Genomic DNA, 26,701 nt, shown 5'->3' with positions numbered 1-26,701 from the left:
TTAGTTCTTTTGTTTGTTAGTTCTTTTGCTTAGAAGTCCAGAGATTTAAGAAATTTAACAACGTATTTAGACGAATTTGCATGAAGAGAGTTTTATGAAGTGGATTATGCGAAAAACATATGCAGGGATCGCAGCAAGTGGAAAGACGTAGTCTCTGCCTTCCCCTCCGGGATGGAGGCATAATTTTATGTATGTATTATTATTTTGTAGACAACGTATCTAACATTCTGGTTGACATTGCACGACGCACGCCGTGATAATACCAAGCGAGGAGAAATAGATATTCTGCACTGCTAAATTTAGAAATGAACTTAAGCGAATTAGTAGCACACAATTCAAAAGAGTAAGGAACACAATTTCTGTGTAAAGATTAAACACTAAAAGATAAAGTACAAAGTTGACTTCACGGATCCAACTTTGAAAGCCATAAATAAATTGAGCTACCCTGAATTTATCAGCCCGTAAAATTTATGCAAATGTTATTATGAAATGTTACCTTTATTCCACTGTAAGGTTTAAATTTATGCAATGCGTGTATATTAAGGTTAAGTCACATAACTGTAAATATCACCAAAATTTACACGTGTAAATTATACTAGGATTACTACAGATCTTTAGAGATTCTACTTTGGAGGTAAAAAAAATTAAATGTTAGAAATAAGAGGTCATGCCTAATTGTAGTTTAAGGTAGTCAAGCAAAGTAACATTCATGTTACTAATTTTTGATTCGCATAGGTGAGCTAAGGTCGGTGCAAATCATTTCAAGTTCAATCCTTTTAGCTATATTTTATTTAACCTGGTTGGATCCGGTAAATATGCGTAGGCGTCCACGCGTAATTGCGAGGGAGGAAACTTGTCTTCGTTGTTGATCCAAATATACATTAAATTAATTTAATTTCTAATAAGCCAGATTGTGACTTTAAGGGGCGCAAGATATATGTGAATTATTACGTCTTCGTAATGATATAACCTTACCTTTAGAAAGTATGATTTTCCGTGTATAGTTGTTGATTTATTTTACTTCTGTACAGACGCAAGTGTAAGAAAATCATGATTAAAAAAATAATAGCAATTAATACTTGAATGAAACGACTGCTTATATACCTATTCAATTTTTTTAGAGACTGTCTGCTAAATTTCTGGTTCATAATCAACAAAGTAGTTAAGGTTAAAAAAATATTTGTACATGGAATATACGTTCAACTTTCAAACGGCCTAGTTAAAGTTTTCTATCATAGTTGTGTAACAGGAGGCATGCGTAATGATAGCGCCATATAAGCCTATTCTGATCTGTGTACCTAGCTTTATCTCGTTAGGCTCGATGGCTGTTAATTAAACTAGAGTACCTAGAATTTGTCTAAAAGCTTTTCATAGAATGCTAATTGTAATGATTTTGAAATGAGCAATACAGTTTTGCTTTATTTCTTATACCTACCGTCGTATTTTTGGACACGCTGTACCGCAAAGTTTGAGGCTGTGATTAAAGTTCCATTTATAGGGCTTCATCGTTTGATAACTTATCGGGAAAACCATAAAATGTTTCCAAATTACTTTGTTTTTCACTAAGCTTTCGTCATTTTTCTTTTCCATTGGGTATTTTGAAATAAATAAAATTACGTAAATTCCGTATTATCTTGTTGTAAAACTAGTTTCCTATTCTTAAGTTATGTACGTACATGTGTATGTATTTACAGGCCTTCGAGATCTACGATAGAGCCATCCCATAATCTAGTCACAACACGTTAATATTAGGGAAGTATTAATATATATCTACGCAAACGAAGAGTGACTGTATGTGCTCAAGAAATTACTATGAGCTCACCGATAAGTGTTCGTTACTTCAAAATATTTGCGTAGCTTTCAATTTGGCTATAAATATAGAAGGTTTCAGGTTACATAGTATTTTTGAATCAGCCGCCACAAACTTGATTCCGACAATAATAACCATCTAATTATAATAGATCCGAAGTTTATAACATAGTTTGCAGAATATTTAACAAGTAAATTTTCAATACATGTGAATATGCTCTAAGCTGGATCAGGTAAAATCACATTGAAATATAATGTTTTCCTGGAATACAATATCATAAATATTTCATGGTAATCCCGGTGTCGGTGAACCGCATGAAATTAGCTTAGCTTCATAAAATATGGACAGTGTTGAAAGAAAACAGGCCATAATTAATTTTAAAAGCTTTTATCTATCTATATATATAAAACTCTTCCGTTACTGAGTGACTGACTGACAGACAACGCACAGTCGAAACTACTGGTCGTAGACAGCTGAAATTTGGAATGTAGGTTCCTTGGGATATGTAGGGGAGCACTAAGAAAGGATTTTTGGAAATTCAACCCCCAAGGGGGGGAAAAGGGGTAAAAACGTTTCTATGAAAAATCTTATTCCTTGGGTTTATAAACTTGAAACTTGGCATGAACACGTACATAGGCAAGTAAATATGTTTGACATTATAAGTTTTTTCAAACTACCCTCCAATCGTGATTTAGGGGGTGCGATTGGGTGACTGATTTATTAACGCACAGCCGAAACCGCTCGGTATAGGAGTCTGAGATTTTGAACAGAGGTTCCTTTAGTAACATAAGTGAGCACTAAGAAGGGATTTTTGAAATGTCAACCCCCAAGGGGGGGAAACGGGATAAACTGAGCCGGGGCTGCGGGAAAGTTCTAACGAGATACCGTAGCCCCGGAACGCAAAGGGCAACTGAAGGAACGAGGTGGGCTTTAGTCAGTAAAAGTCTGACACTCCCTTCCGTTCCACCCAGAGCGGGAGAGGTAATTTGATGATTTCCCATTCTTAAAAAAAAAGACTTTGTATGACAACTTTCAGTCGTCTCTTTAACATACATAATAACATACATAATTATGTACATACATGCATAACATTAATAACATCACGCCTTTAAATCCCTATTTTGTGTTAACACTACCCATACAAACAGCTACGAAATTTGTCCGCATCCATTTTCACCTAAATTCTTAACGTTAATGAGATTTACTTTTTATTATCAGGTCAACCTAATAGCCTCACATGTACGTATAACTTCGTAAGAATTTTCTTTCAACTCCTAACTACTATACTTCAACTGTCTGTACTGTCGAGATCATTAAAAAACGCTATATATAACCGAATTACACGTGGGCGAAGCCGCGGGCGGAAAGCTAGTTTATTTTATATAGAAACATCTCACTTTTTTTATTTGTGATTAAGAAGTATATAGTTTACTAACACAATATTATTAATGACTAATATTGTGTTAGTAAACTGAATACTTTAAAAGCATTGAAACAAGAAACGTTTATCTAATTTATAAAACATTTTGCTTTTATAATTAAATGAAGCATTAAGATGTATGGAAACTTGTGATTAAGAGAGTAGTAGATTAAAAGAGAGATTATAACAACAATAACATTATTAAAATAATAACAAAACATAATTTAACAAACTTCGTTTGTTTAGATAGTCGCTAAATCAGATGGTAATTTAATTATCAACATTTTTTGATTTAAGGCTTTTCAAAATGTTATTTCCTTAGTTCCTTCTCCTCCCCCTATGCGTCGTAATCCTCATAGCTGATGCTTGTGATCCCGCTTTGAAATAATTTTCTCACTGGCGATACTTACTCTTCCATCGTCCGCGGTTTTAGCAATATGAAGGGGGTCGTGGATTTGAGTTCAAGGTTGTGCGGATCTGATAGGACCATCTCTCTCAATTGGCTTATTCGTCTCGGTCATTTGCTCTCAACTTTTCCCGTGACCATCAGTTGCTCTAGGTTCTATTGTTCTGCTTTACTTGTACTAAAACGTCCTTTCAACCGATATGATAAAATCGAACATTTAAGTGCTTGCTACACTAGTATCCAGCGGAGTGTCTTATCAAAGCCGCGTCACCGTGTAAGTGGCATCAATGTGATTTTTACGAGGGACAAAGCTGACAAAGTAAGCTTTATAACTGTTAATATTATCTGTTAATATATCATGCTGTTAGCATTGCAAAGTATTGAATTATATCAGTAAAATTTTTTGCCAAGATTAACGGGAAGCAAGATATAAAACTGTCTAAATGTTGGCTATTAGATTGCATTAGGTCTGTTTCAGTATACACATATATATAATCCTCTCTTAAATATATATTATATTATATACATATAATATGTCTTCATCTCTTGCAGGTTAGACAAAAATAATTGTCACTCCGCGAGTCTCGAAAGTCACGTTTAGTTGGATGGCGTAAGAATGATTAAATTTAGATATAGAGCCAGGTCGCTATCTCATCGTACGTACATATATATAATAAATTCTTTAAGGCAGAGCAAACAGTCTTGAAAAGACTGAATACCACATTTAGCTTTCTGGCTTAATGATGGAACTGAGATTCAAATAGTGAGAAGTCCCAACCCAACTCAGCCTAATAGAAGAATTCCAAGTTTATCGGTCTTTCCTTTCCTTTAAAAAAAATAATGCCAATGTAAGTTTTACTCTTGAATAGTAGCTGAAACATATTATGCTACCAGAAGAATATTTTATATTAAAATTGGAACGTGTCGGAATCAGTTCAGAATTCAACAGTAGTGTCCTTGTTTCAAAGGTCGCGGGGTGTTAAAGGGCTACAAACATTAATTAGTTATTCACACTGGTCACTTGGGAGGCGGGATGGACTGCAAAAGGGACGCAATTTATTCTGTAAGCTTTAAAACATTTATTAAAACCGTACGTTAAAAACTTCTACGTTTTGTCTGTATTTTTCTTTACGATATGTAGATTATTTATTTAAATATTAAATGTATTTCTAATGTAAATCTTGGTAAAATCCACAGCCACAACACCGTGATCTTGGATTGTGTAGATCGGTCATTTTTACACAAAGCATCTCCCGTCTGATCTTCGCAAAAAGACAAAGTGACAGACACGTGTTAAAATTTAAAAGTAAGCTTTGTTTACACACTGGCATTCACATCAATAACCTTTATTATGATGTGTGTTTAAAACGTTATTTGAAAAATAAAAAAGCACGTTTTAATTTATCTATTAGTTGAATAACATTTAAGACACAGATTTATTAATAGTACTAAATTTCTTGTTCACATTCAAAAGACTTCAAATTAATCAAAAGGAATCAAGCTGTGTTATTATTAAATTCATGTTTATCAATTGTTTATTCCGTGGTTTGGAACGTGACTAGTGTTATCCAACAATGACAGATTTGAAACAAACCTCTTTGATTATGTTATTAAATTTTATCATGAAACGAACCCTTTGTGTTTTCAAATAAACCTAAATTGATTTATCCAACAATATTTACGTGTATTTAATTTACGTGTATTTAAATTTACACTTGGTGTTATTATCTAGCAATAAACCATTGGCCAAATTGACATATTATAAAGAGACGAGATTTTTGTATGTCCTTATTAAATAACTCACCGACATTTTGTACAGAAATATGCAACACCTTCAGGTGTAACATCTTAGAGTATCGAATTAATTTTAAAAATAAGAATGTGTAACATATATTACTGCAATAATCTTTTTTTTAGGTACATAGGAATGCAATGCAAAAGCATTAGTACTCTTTAAAATGTAACTTACTAATTTAACCAATTAGTATGTAAAAAATAATTAATTACATTTTAAGTACAAAATATTTAGCTTCAAAGATTTTCACTAATTAGGTATTAAGTTTGCAGGGAGGTTTGTAGAAAGTAGTTCATCTCTTTGACAAGAACAGACGGTAAATTACCGAAAATGGCTGTTTTTTTTGAAGCTAGTAACTTTTTTCTTAAAGGGCAATAAAGTCTATTTGCTCCTGAAATAACAACTTGAATAACTTGTTTTATCTAATTTGAATTACTAAAACATAAATGTTTACAAATTTTTTTTTTCTTTTCTATACAAAAGTTAAGCAGCTGGTCTAGCATGGCACGTCCGAAACTTTTTTCATCGAGCGACAAACTATTGCTGTAACGCTTTTTATTATGACCTGAAACGGAACAGTGTTTGTTTATCGCACGATAAAAACGACGTCGCTCGTGCCATGCTCGCTCCGCTGTTTTCGCGCGATAAAAACCGGAAATCCTGCAAGAAGGTAATTTGATGGACTTTTTTGTTTTACACGGGCCATTGGCGTACTCTAGTTAAACATAACGATATCACGTTTCAGTATATGTGTTGTTTTACTTGTACATTTAAAACGTACCTAAAAGAAAAAAGTAACAAGTATTGCTAATTTAAAAATTGCACCCATAATAGCAGCCAAAGTCACTAAGTACCTAAGTAACATTTATTTTAGTTTTTTTAATCAACCTATGAACAACGATCCATGATAATATTGCTACAAACCTCTCCTTAATATAATTTCCGTAGCTATGCGAGTGGAAAAGGCAATCACACCCTCCACGGGTTCTTAGAAGAGAGCTTAGTAAGGATATTGCTTATAATCCTGCGACTTCGAGCCTATATTTCAATAAGGTTCGCATAATAGAAGTATCGTTCGTCGAACCCTACATTAGGCATGCTCCACACGCGTCACTTATTTACGTAGCATAAAATCGAATACGGTGCCAAATTCGATACGCAAAATATACGCGCTAAGGTTACCAGTTTTACGACTTTGGTCGGAAAGGTTTGTGGATTTTTCTTCTAGATATCTTGTCTCTTTCAAAGATATGAGTTTATATTAGGTACCTAGTAGTTTTTTTGGTTAGGATTTTCGGTACTTTTACGTTGGTTTTTTTATGTATTGATAAAAATCAGTGAATCGAAAGGATTAAGGTTTTTTAATATTCAATGAAGTGGGCGTTTGGGATGATATCGCTTTTCAGGGTCAGTCAAATGGAACCATCGCTTGATTGAAAATCCTCACACTCATCCGTCGTTTGTATTTTGTTTTCCAAACAGATTGCAATAATAAATATTGGAGGATTTTATTATAATCTGTCCGACCGTTTCCCACTTTATATTTGACTTATCTTGATAATATTTTGAAAAAATTGGTATTATTGTATCTCATGGGTAACTTCTAGATAATTTCTCTGAAACAAAATCCCTACATTTTGTGTTAAAAATTAAAACGAAATGTTAAAATTATGTTTAAAATATGCAAAATGACCACATATCTTACCCAATTTAATTATTAGCATTATCATAAGGTTACTTTAATCTCTAATGATGAAAATACGATGATATGGAGTAAAACTAATTATGTCGCGATAGCTTATTGGAAACTTAAATGTCAATTTAGAGTACATATTTCTAATTCAAAAGCTGTCACATAATTTGAAGCTGAGGGGCAATGAACTGGACAATTAAAGAACTTTGCTTTTTATTTCTTCTTCCAAATGGCGTTAGTCGTGGTAACATTCGCACCATAACCCTATAAGAAGGTGTTTTATTTGCATCTAATATAAAAATCTGGCTTTCCATAATCTTGTAAAAGTCTTTGTTTCTACCATTTAACGGCCTACTCAAAACAGTAAAATATAATATAGATATTGTCGATTAATTTTAAGTGAAGATTATACATAAGCTAATGTTTCTAGAAGAATCTTTTTCACTTTAAATACTTCCGTGATAAATTATTCCGAAGTACGTGCGGGAATGCACCATAAATATAAAAATAAAAGAGTGCATTTTCAGGTTTAAATTAATTCTTTTAAAAACCTTTCTAGCTGTATAACATGAGGACATTATAATGCTATTACAATAGTTAGTACTGAAACAAAAAACTTACACCATTTTCAATTTTGAATTTAGTTTAACTGGCTCCTAACTTTTATGCTGTAAATTTTACAAGTCAGATTTGTATTAGTTATATCATTATAACGACTGCGGCTCCGCCCACAAAAAGCGAGACATTTTGCGGTAATTCTGAGAAATCCATTCTAAGTACACTCTAAAAACCGAAGCCATACGCCTTTAAAATCTCTACACCTAGTGCAGCGGTTTACCTGTTCGTATAGAAGTCAATCAATTAGTCAGCATCATTTTTTATTTAATTACGAGTATATAGATAAAGTCGGTCCTGTTTTCTATATTGTTTAGTAAAACAAAACAAATTTAATAATAAATACAATATGGCATAAACAACTAAATATTGTGCCTAAAATTTTGTTATTATATTTTTATTTTCAGTACCGTTTACATTCAGTAAGTACTGGTTTTTCAATATCATAGTATAGGTATGTCTTTCTATTTTCTGTACCGAGCGTATTTAACTTATTATAACAACCACAAAGGCTACATAATAGACAGGAAAAGTTATGGCAAGTTTATCACTTCTTCATATTATATGACAGGTATAAAATATAAAACACTTTGAGTTGTATAATGGCAACAGAAGGTGTAACAATAAACACAATTATATCTATGATTTATTAGATTTTGCGGGAGGATTTTCTGCTGTGGGAATTTTCAGAAATAAGTTTAAATAGATAAACAAATTAATTATAAATTTCACGTAATAAAAACGAGTGTAACGATAGTACCTAAACCGTTACAAGTTGGCAAAACTCAGTTAAAGCGAAATTAGTCGCACTATTTTCATACATACCTACTAAGGCCCCCTTTTTTTGTCAAAGTCAAATATGATTTAGACTATAAAGCTGGCACGTCCAGCTTTTAGTATTTTCAAGATTGTTGGCTCTGTCTACCCCGCAAGTAATATAGACGTGATTATATATGCAATCACGTTCAGCTGTATAGTTTTATAAAATAATCGGGATATATGCAAGTATTTATAACAAGGCTATGGTGCACTTTACCAGCGCATGATACAAAATATTGTCATCTTTTTCTCAACAAACAGATACATTGAATGTCATGGCCGAGAAAGTTAAAAAGCAATTCCCAAAGTTTCCCGCAGTTAGAAAAAGGTCAATAAGTGTTGGCGACACAGTTTTCTTTGTGATTAAACATTCCTTGTATTTTACTTGCGAACTTTTGTTTGATGAAGACTAATTTAAAAAAATTTAGGCTGTTCCTTTTTTTAATTTAACTAAATAATCGTACGTTTTGTTTTTGCCTCAACATTGGACAGATTTTCGTGAACATTATGTATAACGACGAATTCTTGGAATCTCGTGAAAGAAAGTTTACAACGCCAAATAACATTTTATTTATATAAAATAGCTGCGGAAGCTTGTTAGGTACTAAAAGATAAAATTTCAAATTTTTTTACGGAGTTCATTCATGATTGCTACGAATGTGTAACCTTTTCGTAGCCTCGAATCTATGAGTTCCTCGAAAAATGGCATTAAATTAAAAACAGTTTACTATGAATGTGACTAGAATGCAGAAATGGCTAGGTCAGTTAAATTCACTAAATAAATATTGTAATATGTATGGTATGGGTTTTATGTCTGGTCCTCGTAGTGGTTGAAAGCTCGAGGTTGTTAATGACAATTATTCATTCATCTTTTTATAGTGCCATTTCTCAACGAGGATTGGCGACTGGTATATCGTTTTTGAAACTACTTCACGAAAAATCCTCCTGGCACTCGATTTTAACTGAATTAAATGATTATTTATAATTAAAAATGAAAATTTTAAGTGGATTTAGGTAACAAAAACTTTATAACCGTGTCGTAATACGCCATTCTATAATGTAATCGATATCTGTCGGGTTGATTATGAATCTGCAATTTGCCACGGCTCGCCACACTGACGCGATTAGACACGTATCAATATTTACGTAGGCTTTTATGATGATTTCATTTATGAGAATGTAGGTAACTTGTATCTAGTCTATCTATTTATGGTCACTAAAGACCTTGTATGATGTTATTTGTGCAATTATAAGCGTCTCATTCAATAAAGGCTTTTATAATTTATCTGATCACCAAATAAAAGGTAACCATGACTTTTGTAAAATAGACGTAAAATATGCTAAAACATTTTTTATTTCTTTTTGTTTTAGTCGATAAATTTACTGATTTATTTATATTAAAACTAATTTATTTATATTATCCTTCAACCCAAAAACCTACATTTTAAATTACTTAAATATACTTATATAAATAGCTAAATCTTCTGTGGTACTAACATCATTGCATACGCGATATTAAGCGGAACGGCACTTAAGCTAGTGGTCGATGCCACTTCAACTGTACGCCAGCACTATGTACTTGGCACTTATTGGGCACTTAAGTCTAAGATACTTATGTTCGATAAAGCTCTGAGTTTTGCTTGGTAACGTTTGCAGTATTTATTTATCTTAATTGTGCAACCTCGTATCTAAACGGTAATTGTAATTTATTATAATAAAGGCACAGCACAGTGTGAAATCCAATGAAATGTTCAAATTATCATTTTATTTCAATAAATTATTGATTTATTATCATGCAATCGGAATTTGACGCTGAATTGATAATGGTTAATGATAGTAGTACAGGGTATAAAATTTTACTTAGGACTTTCCTTTCGATTGTTTCTCATTTAAAATGAATCACGGAGGTTAGACGAGAGTTATTCGTGTATCTGACAGGACCGAACTGTGACAAATATCGGGAGAATAATAGAGCGTATGTCTAGGCGTATACCAAAGCAAACGCGGATATACCAGTATGAGTAGTACCCGATTAACTATGTACGGAAATATAATACGTACTTTTCATTTGAGACTTAATTTGAATACCTTGCTACCTACCTTGGGCAGTGGTCGGTGTAAACAGTAGTTTACGTAACTACAAGATTTTTTTTTGTCTATTATAAATATAATACTCATCACAGATTTTATATTCACCACCTGGTTGGTACCTGACCGAGCTTTGCTCGGTCAACCAGAGATGGCGCTGATATAGTTTCTTAAAACGCGGTTTTTGGAATTTTATATATCTTGGGAACCGAGCTTTTCTCGAAACTAGGACCTTGATAAATCGATTCCTTGAGCCGAAAAGCCCCTAATCTGTAACTTTCATGAAAATCGTTGGAGCCGTTTCCGAGATCCTGATTATATATATATACAAGAATTGCTCGTTTAAATATATTAGATTCCATAGGGGAGATTCTATTTCCTTTTTGTTTGTTATTGAATATAAAAATAAATTAAATATAAATAATATACCTAAACTAATTATATAACTGTCACATTGTGCTATGCATTGCTATGGAACAAACTCTGTAGGGAACTTTGGCAAAACAAGAATTCGTCAGACTAGCCACTTATCTGTCTTACAAAACTTTAAAAGCAGCAGCGGGGGTGCTGTGCTGTGGATACATAAATTATATATTAAAGTCACTGACCGCTCTCTGTATTCAACGATTCTAGAGACTACCTACACTCATTTTCTTTAGGAACTTATATAAAGGTAAACAATGTTGATACGTCTTTTTATGAAAAAGTACGTTTCTAAATTATAATATGATTTATAGTTATATCAAAATTAAAAAGTAGTTTTTTTAAATTTTGATATTTGATTTTTCTTTTTTTCTCATGGTTTTAAATTAACTAATTCAGATACTTGATATTTTGAACATTTTAATAGACTTTCAATGTTGCCAGTACAAAATGTGTATGGAAAAACATTTAGTTTTCGTTTATATTAGTCCAATTTAAATGCACATAAAGCCTTTATTATGTTGACATTCAGTTTGTATATTTTATGCTCCATATAAAGTTTATTTTCCTTTTTATCTTTGTTTCTCATACGTTATTTTTAGTCCTCGCATTTGTAATGCCTCGTATAACCAGACGATCAAATATAGCTGGACTATTTTTGGTGAAGCCTTTATATACTTAGGCCAGAGGGCATTTAGTGTCCTTCTACATACTCGTGTTACAACTACTAAATACTACAACTTTTTAGCAGAGGATATTCAAAGCTAGAAGCCCACTAAGGCAGGATGAAAATGATAACATCACACGATCTAAAACGCAATGGCAAGGCTTGCTCTCCGACAGTGCCGGTAGAAGAAAAAACTTGAATATTTAATGAAACTGACACCCAACGACATATTTTTTTATGCTGACATCGGATAATCGTCTTACGATATTTCGGTCAGACGTATCTTGACATGAGTTTAACACGAAAACTGCAAAATGCCACTAAAAAGTTTTTACTTCAAAAAGTTTGTTGCGTAGGGCGGGTAAAGTGGTCGTCTTCTTGCCTTCAAACCACAGGTCCCAGGTTCGATGTCTAAACAATAGTTCTAAACCTGGGTCTTGATTGTTTCTCCACTACGAGTACTTCATTTGTTACCATTTGAATAAAATAATAACGCACAGATAAAAATGAAGTCTTAACTTCAATTAAATAATCTTAAGTTTAATTTAACAAAACATTGCATGGAAGGTGTTTAAAATCATTAGATACCCAAGTTAAGCGAGAAGCTTGTCTGCACGTTCAGTCGAAATTCCCGCAATTGCATTCAAGGCACGTAGTTAACAGGTCGGCTAATAGAAAATAACTTTCCAGTAGTGTCGGTTTATTGGGAAAGTTACGATCGGATGCCTGCTTGACAAATATTTAATTTTTCTACAATAAATATTTGCCAATCACCATGTACGAGTATGTATATATAGCACGTCTTCATCTTTTACTAGGGAGATAAAGCTAAGAGGAAAAGAAAAGAAAAGCTGTAGTTCTGTCTACTCCTCCGGGAGAGAGGCCTGATTATATGTATAGAACAAATAGTCACACAAGCTTGAAGGTCACATTTACCTGGCTTAGAGATATAGTAACGGGATGCTTGAGAATAATCTACAAGGATCCCAAGTTTAAGTATTCCCCTTGTTACTCTTTAACAATCTGCACGGAACGAAAAACAGCAAAGCAATAACTACAAACATCGTCAATGAACCAATTATCACACAATATAACTTAATAAAAAACTTCAATCAATGACTGGGCGACTGCTAGACAAATTATAGCAAAAATATTACAAGAAAGAGCTGAAATTTGACATAAATGTGGCATGGAATATGTAAGAAGCATAGCGGGGGGCAATCCTGGAGTCCCGTAGGGCCGGGAATACACGAGATTTTAACTTTTAAAAGCAGACTTCTAATAAAACAAATTATAAATATTTTTATCAAGATAAAACTGACTTCCTGGGACTAAAAAGCCCCAATTTGAAATTTTCGTGATAAATTGATTTGTTTTTGAAAACATACAAGGCGCCCGACGAGTGATTAGACAACTGGAGCAAGTCAATATTGAACTTGAAACGAGGATAAACAAACCGTAAATTCTATTTATAGACCAATCTAAGTCCCCTTCGTCTTGAAGTCGGAATTTATCAAACTCCACAAGTTATAAAAGTTAAATAACATCTAAAATTAATGCTAAAAATATATTTGTTATTAATAAAAGCTTATAAGAGCTTTTCTAATTGCTCTCATGGTCCAATGTTTTTGCCTCACATGGTGTTAGTCCATTTCTAGTTGAAGGTTGTGAAGGATCTATTCTAAAGTACATGCTTTGAATTCAAAAAAATACAAAGCAAAGAAAAGCTATAGGAAATAGAAATCCTAGAAGCCTTTAAAGTACAAGGCCGTGAAAATGTCAGAGTAACACTTCCAAAAATATTTTCTTACCTTAAGTTTAAGGAAAGCGATACATACATTATTGAATACATCGTCATAATAAAATACTATCTATATAATTTTAATCACGAATAGTATGTGTTAGGAAACTCTATTTATCTTTTAAATATTAATTGCACCTACTTCCCTTAACTAATTTAAAGTTTGTAATAATATCTTCAATGTTAAATGCTATTTAACGTACATAATTACGTAGAAAATAACTCCATGGCCTTGTCAAATCTTCATCATTTGAGTAATTTTGTGCCGACGCGGCAGAGCGTGCCCTGCCTACGAAAGCGGGACACGCAGATCTAAACTTATATTAGAGATTTTGCCACTATAAATCTTTTACACTCCGCTTTATATGCGAGGTATGATAGTTCTTTCCGTGGTTACTATGTTATTTTATTACTGTTTCGTTGAACATCTAACATAATTTAATACGCTCTTAGGTTCGTAGTGTTCATCCTGGATGCACTGCCAGCATTGTGTGCGCGAGCGAAGCCGCGTGCAAAAGCTAGTTGTAAATTATTTTCTCTTCCATTATTTCATCGATTTTATGTGGTTCTGATGGAGAGTTTTTATGAGACGAAGTTTAAAACTGATTATGTTTGATACTGTGAAACTGGACGTCTGGAATAATTCGACTTCGTAAATAGATATTTAGTTGTAGTTATCTAGAGTAGCTGATAAATTATTTGAACTATTGAAATAGCTATTTGAATTTAAGAAATTGTTGCCATATCTATAATTGTATTAATTATTTAATGGACGTTTTTTTTTGTGATGTATTCAGGCAAATGCACTTCTAATTTCTTTAAAAAAAAGTTCTTGACAAGATCAACAAATAGTTCTTAATTAAAACAATTATTTAATTCCATAGGACCTTAATGTTGACTTTGATCAAAATTAGTAGATTGGTATAGAAGCTTCCAATATGCTTACATATTGTCTAGACACTAACTACTAAATTAATTCCACTATACAAGTTTACATAACTTGGAACTGTTCATCGTCTCCAGGTGAGTTGCGAGGGGAATGTGGTGACCTAGTTTTGAGAATCTTCTAACACCTTGATTAATGTTTTAGTTCATCTAAGTAGTATGTGTAAATGATGTAAATACTTTGAGAACTCAAGACTAACTTGGCGAATATGGGCCTAAAATTTCGTATAACCCAATGATTGACTGGTAGATAATATTATTAGTATACCAATAATAGTTGTATTTATTATATCCGCTTATTGTTACATAGCATATTATACATTGTTTTTGCAATTAAGGTTAAATAAATAAAGATGAATACGTTCTTTTCATTTTACAAATTCCCGATGTTTTCTAGTGAACTTTTACATACATATAAATATGTATTTAGGTAAATATTGTTCTCGTGAAAATCCAGCAGACTTCTTTATATATCGATGCCATAAAATCTCATTCGATCAAATCCCCTGTCCCCACTACCATGTCAATTACAGCTAAGGACGTGTCCTTAAGTTGTGATCTCTGAGGAGTTTGCAAATTCAATGAAGCATGTTTCACACTCGATACAGCCTTGTCCCAATTGTATCGGTGGTTGCTGACCTAGATGTTTATCCATGCATGATCTTTACATACAATTACAAATTTTAGTATGTGCAATAGTATGACAAATAGTATTTGGCAGGATTGAATGTGACCACTTTATCTTTAATTACCATAATGTAGAAGGCAACCAAAAATAAAAAGCCTCAATTTAATCGGGAATTTGGTAAGTGTCAAGTCTCGTTTGAGGCAATTAAATATTAGAGTTTTCTTAAAATATTTAACTAGTATACAATTTAAAGAAGTTACATGAGAAGGATGGAACCTATAGCGGAGAATGTGAATCTATCGGAGAGTGAATCTATACAATGGTATATATACCTACCTGTAATGCAGGCAATACCAAGCTGTGGTCTGCTTGCGGCTTAGACTTAGATGAGGCAATTAAAAAATACGAGTAATTAGTACATATCTATAGATACCGATAGAGACCTTATATATATTCACGTACTTACTACTTATTTAAGAAATGTTATTAATTTATCTACACATAAGTTCAAAATTCATTTTGCAATAGAAACAACACTAGATCTAATTACACAAGACTGCAATTTAAATTACTGTCAAGTTTAGTTACTTCAAAAAATAATTTTGGATGTAATCCAAAGTTTCTAGCACTTCTCATTTTTACTTCACCTTTGTCCTTTGTTACCGCTATACTAATTTATCCGGCCGCGTTTCGGCTTAATTTGAATTCTTTCGTTTGAATCTTAAGAGTACTTAATTTGTTCATAAAAAATATTACTCTGACAAACAACCAGCGACTTGGGAATATTCAAGTTCGTTGCGCTTTAATTAAAGCCTAGATAATCCATCTTATTAAGATAAGATTATAAGCTTAATTCCTGACTTATACAGCTTCATAAAAACAACATAATTTGTGAAAAACAGTTCAAATAGACTTAAAATTGTTCTTATATATTTGAATATTCATGTATAACTCCTCTGGCATATGCGTTTGCGAAATTACCATAAGATTGATTTAGTTTATAAACTATTTATTAAAAAAACAGAGGTAACAAATGAACATAAGTTGGATTGACATTTCTCTTTAAATCAACTTCAAAACAAACAGATTCTTCAGAATAATGGAAATAAAAATCGGATTATTGTCTTACTTATTGTTCCATAGACAAAATTTTATAATTATTATATGTAATTGTATTTCGGTAAGGGCATAGTCGCTTAGATTGTAGGCGATATTATGAAAGTAGCAAACCCCTTTCGACCGCTCCTACATTAAACCGTCAATATTAGATAAATTAAAAAAATAATAAGAATTAAATTAATTAATTATTTTAACTGTCATTAAAGTGCGGGTCAACTTGAAGCGCAGAATATAAGCCCGTCTACGCGGCATTCATCTGTAGCATTAAGCGATTACTCATCACACGTGTCAGCTGTTATGTGTATTTGCATATCATCATTAGAGGACGTGGGACAAATTGGCTGAGCCCTTCACGCGCCAAATTGTGATCTATGATGAGGTTAATATGCGATTTACATGCTATATTGCATAATGCCCTTATTTATTATATAATTTTGTAATATGGAAACTGGTATATGTATATTTTACTAGCAATGGCTATGATAGCATATCTACTCATAACAGGTGTCACATAATATATTAATAGAACATGTCTTCGTACATTGCCGTGTGGTTTCTCCGGAGCCAATAAAAAAAATATAGACGTAATTATATGTATGTATATTTGTACATATTGTCTTCATAATCGTTACCGTATTCTATTATTAATGTAGATTTCGGGTAGAAATCTTCTCTTTTTCGAGGGGAAAGAAGGATTAAACAAAGATGTTTAGACATAGAATTATTTCCGTCGTGAAATATTTGATACTTCAATATTAAAAAGCAAAAGGCTTACGATTCTTTGCATAAATATCAACCCTCAAAGGTATAATTCGTCCCTTAGATGCCTCTGTCGAGAGGTAAACAAGTTAGGGATGGATTTATTAGCTGCGGGAATAGAAGCCTTATTGAATAAGGGAAAATTTGTCGTGTGTTGTATGGGAGGTTGCGCCGAGATTAGCAAGTCGGCCGTCAGTTCTCTCTTACATTCAACACAACACTAGTTGGCTAGTGGAAACACTGAGAAAAATACTAAGTGTCTGAAAACTTAGACATTCGATTAGTATTTTTTGAGAGTTTATTGAGTTTTATTTAATGAGAATATGATAAAATATATTATGTCAAAATTCTATTAGAATGTCTGAGTTGTCAGAAAATTTGTATTTTCTCAGTGTTTCTAGAACTACTTGTGGATGCCATAGGAGGCGCTTTAGTGGCAAAATGTATTTTATCCTATTCTCATTCGGGGTCCGATAGTCGATAGTACATACGGCGAGTTCAGAAGATGGTTGTGCCACCTCGCCTTATCTCCTGAGCCTTAGTCAAACGTATGGATCCCATTGTACATAAAAATGTAGTAACAAAACAGAAGTCGCATTCAAAATACTTATAAATTCTTGACGATGTTTTTAAATCTTCCATTGACTATACTTCTGATTCGGTAATAGGGGCGTCTGTTCAATGCTCTGTAGGATAATATGTAATTGCGTTTTACTCGCGTGGGCGTGCGTTCTCCATTATGGTTTCATCAGCATAGATAATCTATTTAGGACGACGTCAACGCACGGAAAAGAAATAGAAGTATTTATTTAATATTAAGAATAGATAAAGTCTTATATTGTTTTTATAGAAATTTATTGATTGCTGTTTTGATTTAGAGTCACTTTACAATCTGACAACTTGCCGGAAAGCGGACCCTAAGCTGATCCAAAGTGTAGTGGCAGGGAGAGAGTATAAAATATGTTTTTTATTAATATTATCATATATGTTTTATGTTAAATGCTGAAACTGAACAGAATATTAGTTCAGAAATTATTAAAGCAAAATTACAACGGTGAGAATTGTAGGCTTTTAGAAAATCATAAAAATTTATGTAAAAGATCGCATAGTTTGTGGCAAAGTTTGTAGAATGTAATTATGCGGCCGAGCTAGCAAGTATAGCCGATGGAAACTCAAGCCAAGTTATTCTGAGCTGTAATTAATGCAGCTTCAATGTACGCCATTATACACTTTCATAGGACGCAAATAGCGGATAAATTATGATCCGGAAATAAACTAAGAGTAAAATTCTAGGAAGTCGGTTGTTTTTTGTTTTTTCTTTAGAAATTAAAAATGTAAAAGTGTATTTGCTTGCGCAAAGAATACAAAAGCGTCACCACAAACTTTGTACCCACCTACATACTACATTTCACGAAACTTTGCTTACAAAATCCTTTTTTTTACTTTTTTAACAGACACTTAATTTTTTTAAGAAACTCTTTTAACAGCTACTGTATAACATACATATTGTTATAATAAGAATAAAGGCTATTTTAATTTGTCATACAAATACGATACAACAGAGCCTTTAAAGAATAACTATGTATGTCCACAGCTGGATACAAGCCTTTCTAAAATTTTCCGTTTTGACCTATTGAAAGCTGCTTTAAACCAGTGTCTCAATAAAACATTTAATATTTTCTGTAAGCATTTGATTGATCACATTTCAGAAGATATGTACTAATAATTTAAACTCACCAAAAAAATATTTATTCTAAAATTAACATCAAAGAAGAAAAAATAACAGAAGCCATTGTTAAACAAATTGGTGAAACTATTGTTATTTAAGTTTTTTTTTGTGTGTAACATTAAAAATAGAAGTTAATGAATCTTGTTTACCATTGTTTCAGGGGGCGACGGACAGGAGGGCCGAGCGGTGAGATTAATTTAACGACGTGCCTCCCACGCACGCCAATTTGCTTTGTTCGCTGTTGTCGACTGCCAGTAGATAGTGATAACATTAAGAGTGATCTAAAAGCGTAAACAGACGAATCTTTAGTCCATTTCTTTAGGTACTTAAATAATGGTAAATCTTAATACTGCTTTGTTGAAAAATACATTTATGAATTATTTTATAGCTATAACCATAATAAGAAATATAAAATAAAATTACATAAGTCGTTAATAAATTTCTTTTGGTACGACCATTAACCGCAACTTATTTAAGAAATGTATTTTTAAATTAAAAAGATATTTATAATTATTTACATTTATTTAAGTACATAAACTATTACAAAAATATGATATCTACTGAAAAGATGGATGTATGTGAAAGGAACCAAGATGTGTTGAAATTTGTAATGTGGAGAGAGTATAAAATTTTAAGTCACACAGAAAATCCAAGAAAATGTTAAAAGCTTTTCACACGATTGTGTCAATTATATGCTTTATCTGCTTTTGTAAGCAGAATAAAGATGCGAAAATCTCTAACGTTCTTACGATTTTGTGATTTTAATGAACTTGGTCACTCTACTAGAAATTATACTAAAAATACTAGTAATGAGGCCTCGGGTTACTGATAATATAGTATGTACAATTGCAAATTACTGTATGAGAGATAGAATAGAATGCGCGTATGAAATGATTTTAATTTACACATATATTTTCCGCATGTTTATAAACGTCTACTACGTAATATCAAAACATTCAGAAACACAATATAACGAGTGAAAAACACAAAGTTGTAACATGAAAATCCTTTTGTACGACATCTTTAATAAGGTATTTTTATTGGATTTTGCTTGTGAGCAAAGGTATTCGGATGAATTTCTGGGAAAAACATTATTTTGGTAGAACTTATATCGCTAGTGATACTTATGTGAGGTTGGAATGGAACTTACTTGTAGTAGTTTTCTTAAGTTTAACGTAAATTAATTATTTATTAGTTTTCTGTATAGTTTGGACGTAACAATTTCAAAATAAAGGTACACATTCCGTCTACATAGATGAAGAGTGTGAATATTTCAACTCTCAGGAAATCGCCGAGCATATTAGAAAAAATAAATAAATTTGTTACACGAGTGTAATTTTCACAGGTTCCGTACTTATTTTTTTTTTTGCTTCTCGGCACATTATAGTGGTGAATGAGTTCCTAAAATATAAAATTTTATTATCATCAAATTAAAGAACATTACCAATACAACATTCTATTAAATTTGGCTTTATTCGGATGCTTAAAAATTGTTTAGCTAACCGTGACATAAAACACGACAAAAATATATTTGTGTGAATAAAAATAGCATTTTTCGTTACATTTAAGTCCTCTTCCAAGAAGTTTTCCAAATTTGAGATTCAGTAATTAAATGAAGTGTGTATTTTTAGTATTGGTAATTGGATTTTATCTAATTCGAGACTCCTCAGTTATCCATTCGATAATTTAATTTATTAGTCTTGGGCTACGTTGATTTAGCATTAATCAGTAAATGAAATTTGTCGGATACATCCATCTACTCTAATACGTTAGCTAATAATACATTTTCTCAATATTCTTAAAACTTTAGACAATTCAAATTCACTTTTATTGACTTTGACACAAATTGAAACCACACATTCAAATTCTGATCATCATATAATTTAAAGCTCTTATGTAAGTGACTGACTAACAACGCATAAAGCACAGCCGAAAATACTAACTAGGCTTTGAAAACTGAGATCCACAGGGACGGGAATTTCGGGGTGTTGCGCATTCGCCGCAAGTTGACGGCTAAACGTAGTTGTTTATAAGCTTTTATAAAATATCAGAGAAACCTCTAGATATGAAAGATATTAAAAAAGTTCGAAAATGTTGCCTTCAACCTGTTAAGCAGAACTAAACAAATTGTTTTCTCAAGTCTGCGGCAACTTATAATAAAGCAATTCCGTCGTAAAACAATATGTCGGCCTCTGCGGTGAAGTGCTGAGGTTGGTGTTTTTCTCAATCAAACGAGTCGAGCTAGATAGTAACTACGCGAATTTGTTCTGATTTAGTCAGCGCCACGTAGTGGTAACGCAATGACACTAATGAATACATTCCATACGAATTCGCGTTTCCTTGCTCGACTAGTTTGATTGAATAAAACTCGCACCGACCTCAGTAGTAAGTTTGCCTGAGTTAATAATTATTGTGTTTCCTTTATAATAGAAAAATAACATTTAAACTTACTTATTATTTTAGATATATACACTTCGTACCGTGCGGTTCTCGGTAATTTAGAATATATTTGCTCCTTTTCCTTTCCGTGGACGTCGTGAAAGGCTACTAAGAGAATATGACTGATTTGTGCTAACAAAGTCGCTTGTAAATTGCTAGTATAGTTTCGTAATGAAGGTATCAATGAGTTGCCCTGAGCGATAATAGTCTCGGCCGTAACAACCTTGCTATATTACTCTGAAAGTATCCGCTCATTTAGTAGTGGGGAATAGCCAGTTACCCTAGTTTCAACACTGTCGTTGAAAGCGTTTCACATATCTTGTGTTTAAGCCATAAAGTACTCTTTTGACTTTATGATTGATTTTGGTAGTTTGGAAAAGCATTTGGAGAAGAAGTGACATTACAGTTACTTATTAATGGTTAAAAAATTTGGGGGCAAATTCCCGAGATTTACTCAAAAATTTGAATAAATCTGTTAATATTTTTATATAGGCCCTTGCTGTTTGTAATACATACAAAATAAAAAAAACGATAAAGAACTTCTTGCCGTGGATTAAAGAAATCTTTTAGAAAAACCTGGATTAAAAAAAGTAATAAAACTATATAGAAAGATCGCTCTGACCAGTTTTTTTTAATCATTTAAGAAGGTAGGCCATGGACAACGTTATGTGTCTATGGGGAATTTGTCCAAGTCGCCTTATGTTGTCAAAATTAAACATTTAAAACAAAAGAAAAAATATGTAGTGTTACCAAGTCTTTCCTTTCATTGAAGTGTAGTGTAGCTAGTGTGAACAAAAATGTAGCGTTGAAAAAAGTAAATAATCGTACCAAAATATTCTTTGCACACACAATTCTTACACAATTCGATAAAATGTTATTGTTAGCCATGAAATCGAGAATAAACAAAGAGGCCTATGAAATATAAGTAGCAGGGCTTTTATCATAACTGTACTCTGATATTTGTATTAGGGTTGTCAGAATTTGCTGAGGTTTTAAATAAGGCTGGGCCTGACGGTATCGGCATGGCCAGACATCTGTTCCCCAAGTAGTTTGCCGTTTTCCACAAGACATGGAATGTTGCATTTTGTCTGCTATGCCACGGACATAAAGGCTCCCGCGAAAATGGAAGTTACCCACGCAGTCTTTCCGTGATACTCCACACATCCAGCGCAGCATATTCATTTCCATGACACACAGGTTTATATTTAAATAGATAAATTTTAATCAGGCAACCCTATGTTTATCAGATTTTTCAAGAACCACACAATTCTAATAATTTGTTTATCTCAAGAATTGTTTTGTTTCTAATTCTTTGAATCGCCTCTTATTGACATCTGTTGAAAATAAGAGTACAAAAATAGGTTTGTTTTTGTGACGTGAAAGAAACGTAATTTGAAATACACATCCTTCGAGTCTTTTTGAAACTATTCGCTCTGCCAGCTCCACAATAAAAAGGACGTGATATATGTCGTTAGAAAGCAGGTCGCGAGAGCTTCTCATGAAGCACGTACACTTTTCAGATAATTATTATTCAGAGTTTTATGCTTCAATAATTTATAAGTAAAATGCTTCGACATATCATTACTTTTATCGCACTGGCATTACTTTTAATCTGAACTTTAATGAAAGAAATGATGAATCCGTGTGAAAAATAATATGAACGTAGATGAAAAACACATGCAGGTATCGTGACAATTAGAAATATTTAACCCTCATATGTTTATATGTAAATATATATATTTATATACGGGACAGAAGTTTGAGACTTGTGTAACGAGATACTACCTCAATGATACTATATTTTTTTATAAGAAGGAATTATATAATAATATGTATAAACATCGAAGACCGAGCACAATCAGAGACAGTTCGTTACTCATCCATCATGCTGGGATTCGAACCCTGTACCTCTGGTGATAATCGCACTATGTAACGTATGTATCATACATACATATTTTTAAAACTCAAATTGCGTCACTGACTGACTTACATGTCTCTGCTTCTTTAAAAACAAAGCCTTAAGTTTTCTTGCAATAAGAAAATTAAGCTGATTTTTTGTTTTACAATTACGAAGCTTCGGGAATATACTAGTTTATTCATAATATACATACTTTATTCCTCATATATACACTTATTATCAATAGACAATTATTCCTCACGCCTCTCTTCACACCACAACCCTGAGAGTTTGAGGCACGTGTAAGTAAATACCAATTTATTTGTCAAGGGCATGTGGTTCCCTAGGTTTGCGCTAAGTATACCTGTGTTGTGTATACCTAAGGGAACTTTCATAAAGCGTTGCCAATTTTGATTTTGTGATCAATTTATATCTAACTTGTTAACTAGACATATATATCACGTCTTTGTCCCTTAAATCCGATATTGTGGCAGGTTGCTATTGCTACTTAGTAAAAGTAATTGCGAGTTTATAAGCTTTGCCTTCATACATACTTATATATTACATTACTCATACATTAAAATCCGCACGGGTAGAGTATTTAATTTAATTTGGTTTTTGACTCAATAAACTAAATTTTTTGTTGAAACGATGCTCTTAAGAATAAACTACTGTATGCATGTTGATTCTAACCGATCGTTGTTGAAATCAATAAGTAGAGCCTATGTCAAGTATAGCGATTTTCATAATGAGAAGTATAGGATTTTTAGTAACAAGTTCTAACTATAAGATTATATATAAAGCGTGAAAATGTTAACGCATACAACTCACTTTCGAACTCATTATAGTTAAGCAATACCATTATGGCTGTCAATCTGGCTCCCTCTAATCAAAAACAATGGGACCGCATATAACTTAGATCGAAAGACGTAAACAATCTTGACTGAATTATTTGGGAATTTCTGGGAAGGCCTGAATCTGTCAGCTTATCACAAAAATCTTAACGAGAAAAGTTTTACAAGACTTTTGCACAGATTTACCAGAATATAATAAATCCATTTGATTTAAGAACGTGGCGTGGTGCTGCCCCTTTCTTGTGGGATCAAGTAAGGATTTGCCACCAGTATATTACCACACTTAAATAAATCTTTGAAATCTGATGAGTTTAATATTTTTACATACCTACTTACATTTTGAAATTCAAAAAGTATGTAATTACTCTTTAGAAGCTGCTCTTACACTTGCCTTAATTGATATTTTTTTAAAAGTTGAGAATAAAAGTAAAAACCTTAAATCTCTTTAACAAACTTGTTCACTTATCAGTTTCGTCCTCAGCCGAAGGACATGATATTAATCAATACAACAGATGGCTATAAATATCGCGCACCCACACACGAGTCCCATGGGAGGATGGGACGCCGTCCTGCTAACGGGTTTGAAGGTATATACTCTCTGTTTTATTTATTTGAGCATTTGATTTGGTGAAATTAAACAGTTGTTATATATCTGATTTTATTTATTATTAACTAAAGGAAAAGTTCGCCGAGCGAAAGATCAGGTATAGAGAAAAGTAAACCGACAAAGCATGAAGAGAGTAATGAATGTTTATGAAGTGAAAAAACTAAGCGGATTTTATTTAAGTATAGATAGGTATTTAAATAATGCCTCTTATTATACATATATATAATAAAACAGTAAAAATATTTTGTCTGTACATTTAGTATATTTGACTGAAATGGGTAGAGGGACACTTAAAATGAATAATAGAAAGCAAAAATATTTTTTTAATTTCTTGTCTGTCTGTCTGTCTTTATGTATGATCAAAATTATCTCCGAAAGTACTGAACCGATTTACTTGAAACTTTCACCAATTGCTTTGTTTTAGTTTAGAAGAACATTTAAAGTTTGTTTCATCAAAATCGGTTTACTAAAAACAAAGTTATCGACATTTGAGTGAATTCAAGGCATGAGTTTGCTTGCAAATAAGTTACGAAATTTAAAATTTTAAGTCATTATTACTACGCTTTTTACTACGCTTTTATTAGCTTGGTGTAGGTGTTGTATTTATGTATGTTACGGAATCTTTGAGCTTAATTTTCACTGGTTTCTAAACGAATCAAAAAGTTCATATAATAAAACGGTAAAAATATTTTGTCTGTATAATGGGTACATTTAATATTTTGACTGAAACGGATAGAAAATTTTTTTTGTTTGTCTGTCTGTATCTGACTGTATGATCAAGATTCAACTCGAAATTTACGCGGACGAAGTCGCGGGCAACAGCTAGTCATAAAATATTTATGCAAAAGTGTGGTCTTTAAAACTTTTCTCTTAAGCCTGTTTTTTTAAATTATGCAGTATATAGTAAGGACTGTGTATTTTGCCAGTCATTCTCACTCCTTATCAAGAGCATAGATAGACCCTAGGCTCCTCGTAGAAAATCAATATGTTCATTGCTCAATCGTGTACCAGGTGTACCAGATGCAGATAAAAGATTTCTAATAAATACCTATGGGTTCCAAATACTGCTGGTAGAGTAGAAGCGACTATCTTTAACATTCATTTGAAATAATTCTATGAGTAACAAAGTATAGGCGCATGGCACGTTCCCAATAAATATTACTATAATTCAACTTTAAATCAAGCAGAAAATCACAGTTCTAAACAGTTTGTAGTTGACATCATACGAACTAGTTTAACTAACTTTTAATAAAGGAAGTAAGGCATCTGTAAGTAATTCAAGTAAATTGTCTTTAGATTAAACTTTACAGCAAACTTTGTTAATTGTTTTCGTTTAGCATCGATAAGTACAATTTTTTACCGATTTCGTAACAATATCTGTTGTCAAATAATCTAAACAAGTCTTGAAATCATAATTAAATAACATTAGACTTTTGCCCAGAGTTCGGGCCGTGTGATTTTCTGAAAAAAGAACGTTAAGTCTAAAAACCTATGTTAATTTAAAGTAGATTTTGTGTTAATTCTTTCAAAAAACAAATTCATTTCTCTTTATTATTATAAAAAGAGAAGGATACGTAGTATAAAATATAGAAAAGATGGACAAGTGATTGATGACTTGTTTATTATGAACAGGGTTTGAGACGTAACTCCACGACCAAAATTTTGTTTATTTTTATGATCATATCATGTTTGGTCGCTGCCACGTTTTTTCCGTAATTCGGATTGCTTTATACATTATCATACAAAACAAGCAAAGCAAACAAAGCGTCGCATCGCCCGTCTTTATGCTCAATAGCTTAAGTTACTAAATCGAATCGAATCTACCGTATCAATTCCATAGTATTTGCGGACTTGGCTGGAACACTGCCATGCCTTATTGTACAAAGTTTGTATAGTTACCACTTCCATTGTGGATAAATGCAAGCATAATTCACATTCCCGTTTAAAGCCTGAGTTTCTGCTTCATTACTTTTTATTTTTGTTACAGGACGTGCCAGTGGAGCAGTTGGAAAAACTGAAAATGGGTGAGCTTTTTCTTCTTTTGTAGCATTCACATTGTCACATCGCTCAAAAGTTTATTTACGACACGTGATATTTCATGTTCTATTAAAAGTATGTTAGTAAAGACTGTTCATATATAATATTGTTAATGGATAAAGAAATATAGTATTACCTAATTTCATCTAA

At 32.5% G+C, this 26,701-nt stretch overlaps 1 protein-coding gene across 3 annotated transcripts in view; it reads left to right on the top strand.

Moving 5' to 3' along the window:
- Positions 1 to 26,701, top strand: part of LOC106142841 (uncharacterized) — a 56,235-nt gene that overhangs the window by 16,203 nt on the left and 13,331 nt on the right. Inside the window, exons 3-4 of one of the 3 annotated variants that reach the window (XM_013344752.2) lie at positions 18,878 to 18,903; positions 26,502 to 26,538. In XM_013344752.2, the coding sequence (XP_013200206.2) occupies positions 18,878 to 18,903; positions 26,502 to 26,538 (63 nt within the window). Of the gene's footprint in view, positions 1 to 18,877; positions 18,904 to 24,443; positions 24,495 to 26,319; positions 26,400 to 26,501; positions 26,539 to 26,701 lie in introns of those variants that run through there. The other 2 variants (XM_060945737.1, XM_060945738.1) reach the window with 2 other exon arrangements.

This window comes from Amyelois transitella, chromosome 9 (genome assembly GCF_032362555.1).
Source record: "Amyelois transitella isolate CPQ chromosome 9, ilAmyTran1.1, whole genome shotgun sequence".
NCBI classification, from domain to species: domain Eukaryota; kingdom Metazoa; phylum Arthropoda; class Insecta; order Lepidoptera; family Pyralidae; genus Amyelois; species Amyelois transitella.
The sequence above is the reverse complement of the archived record's forward strand: the minus strand, read 5'-3'. Positions and strand labels throughout refer to the sequence as shown.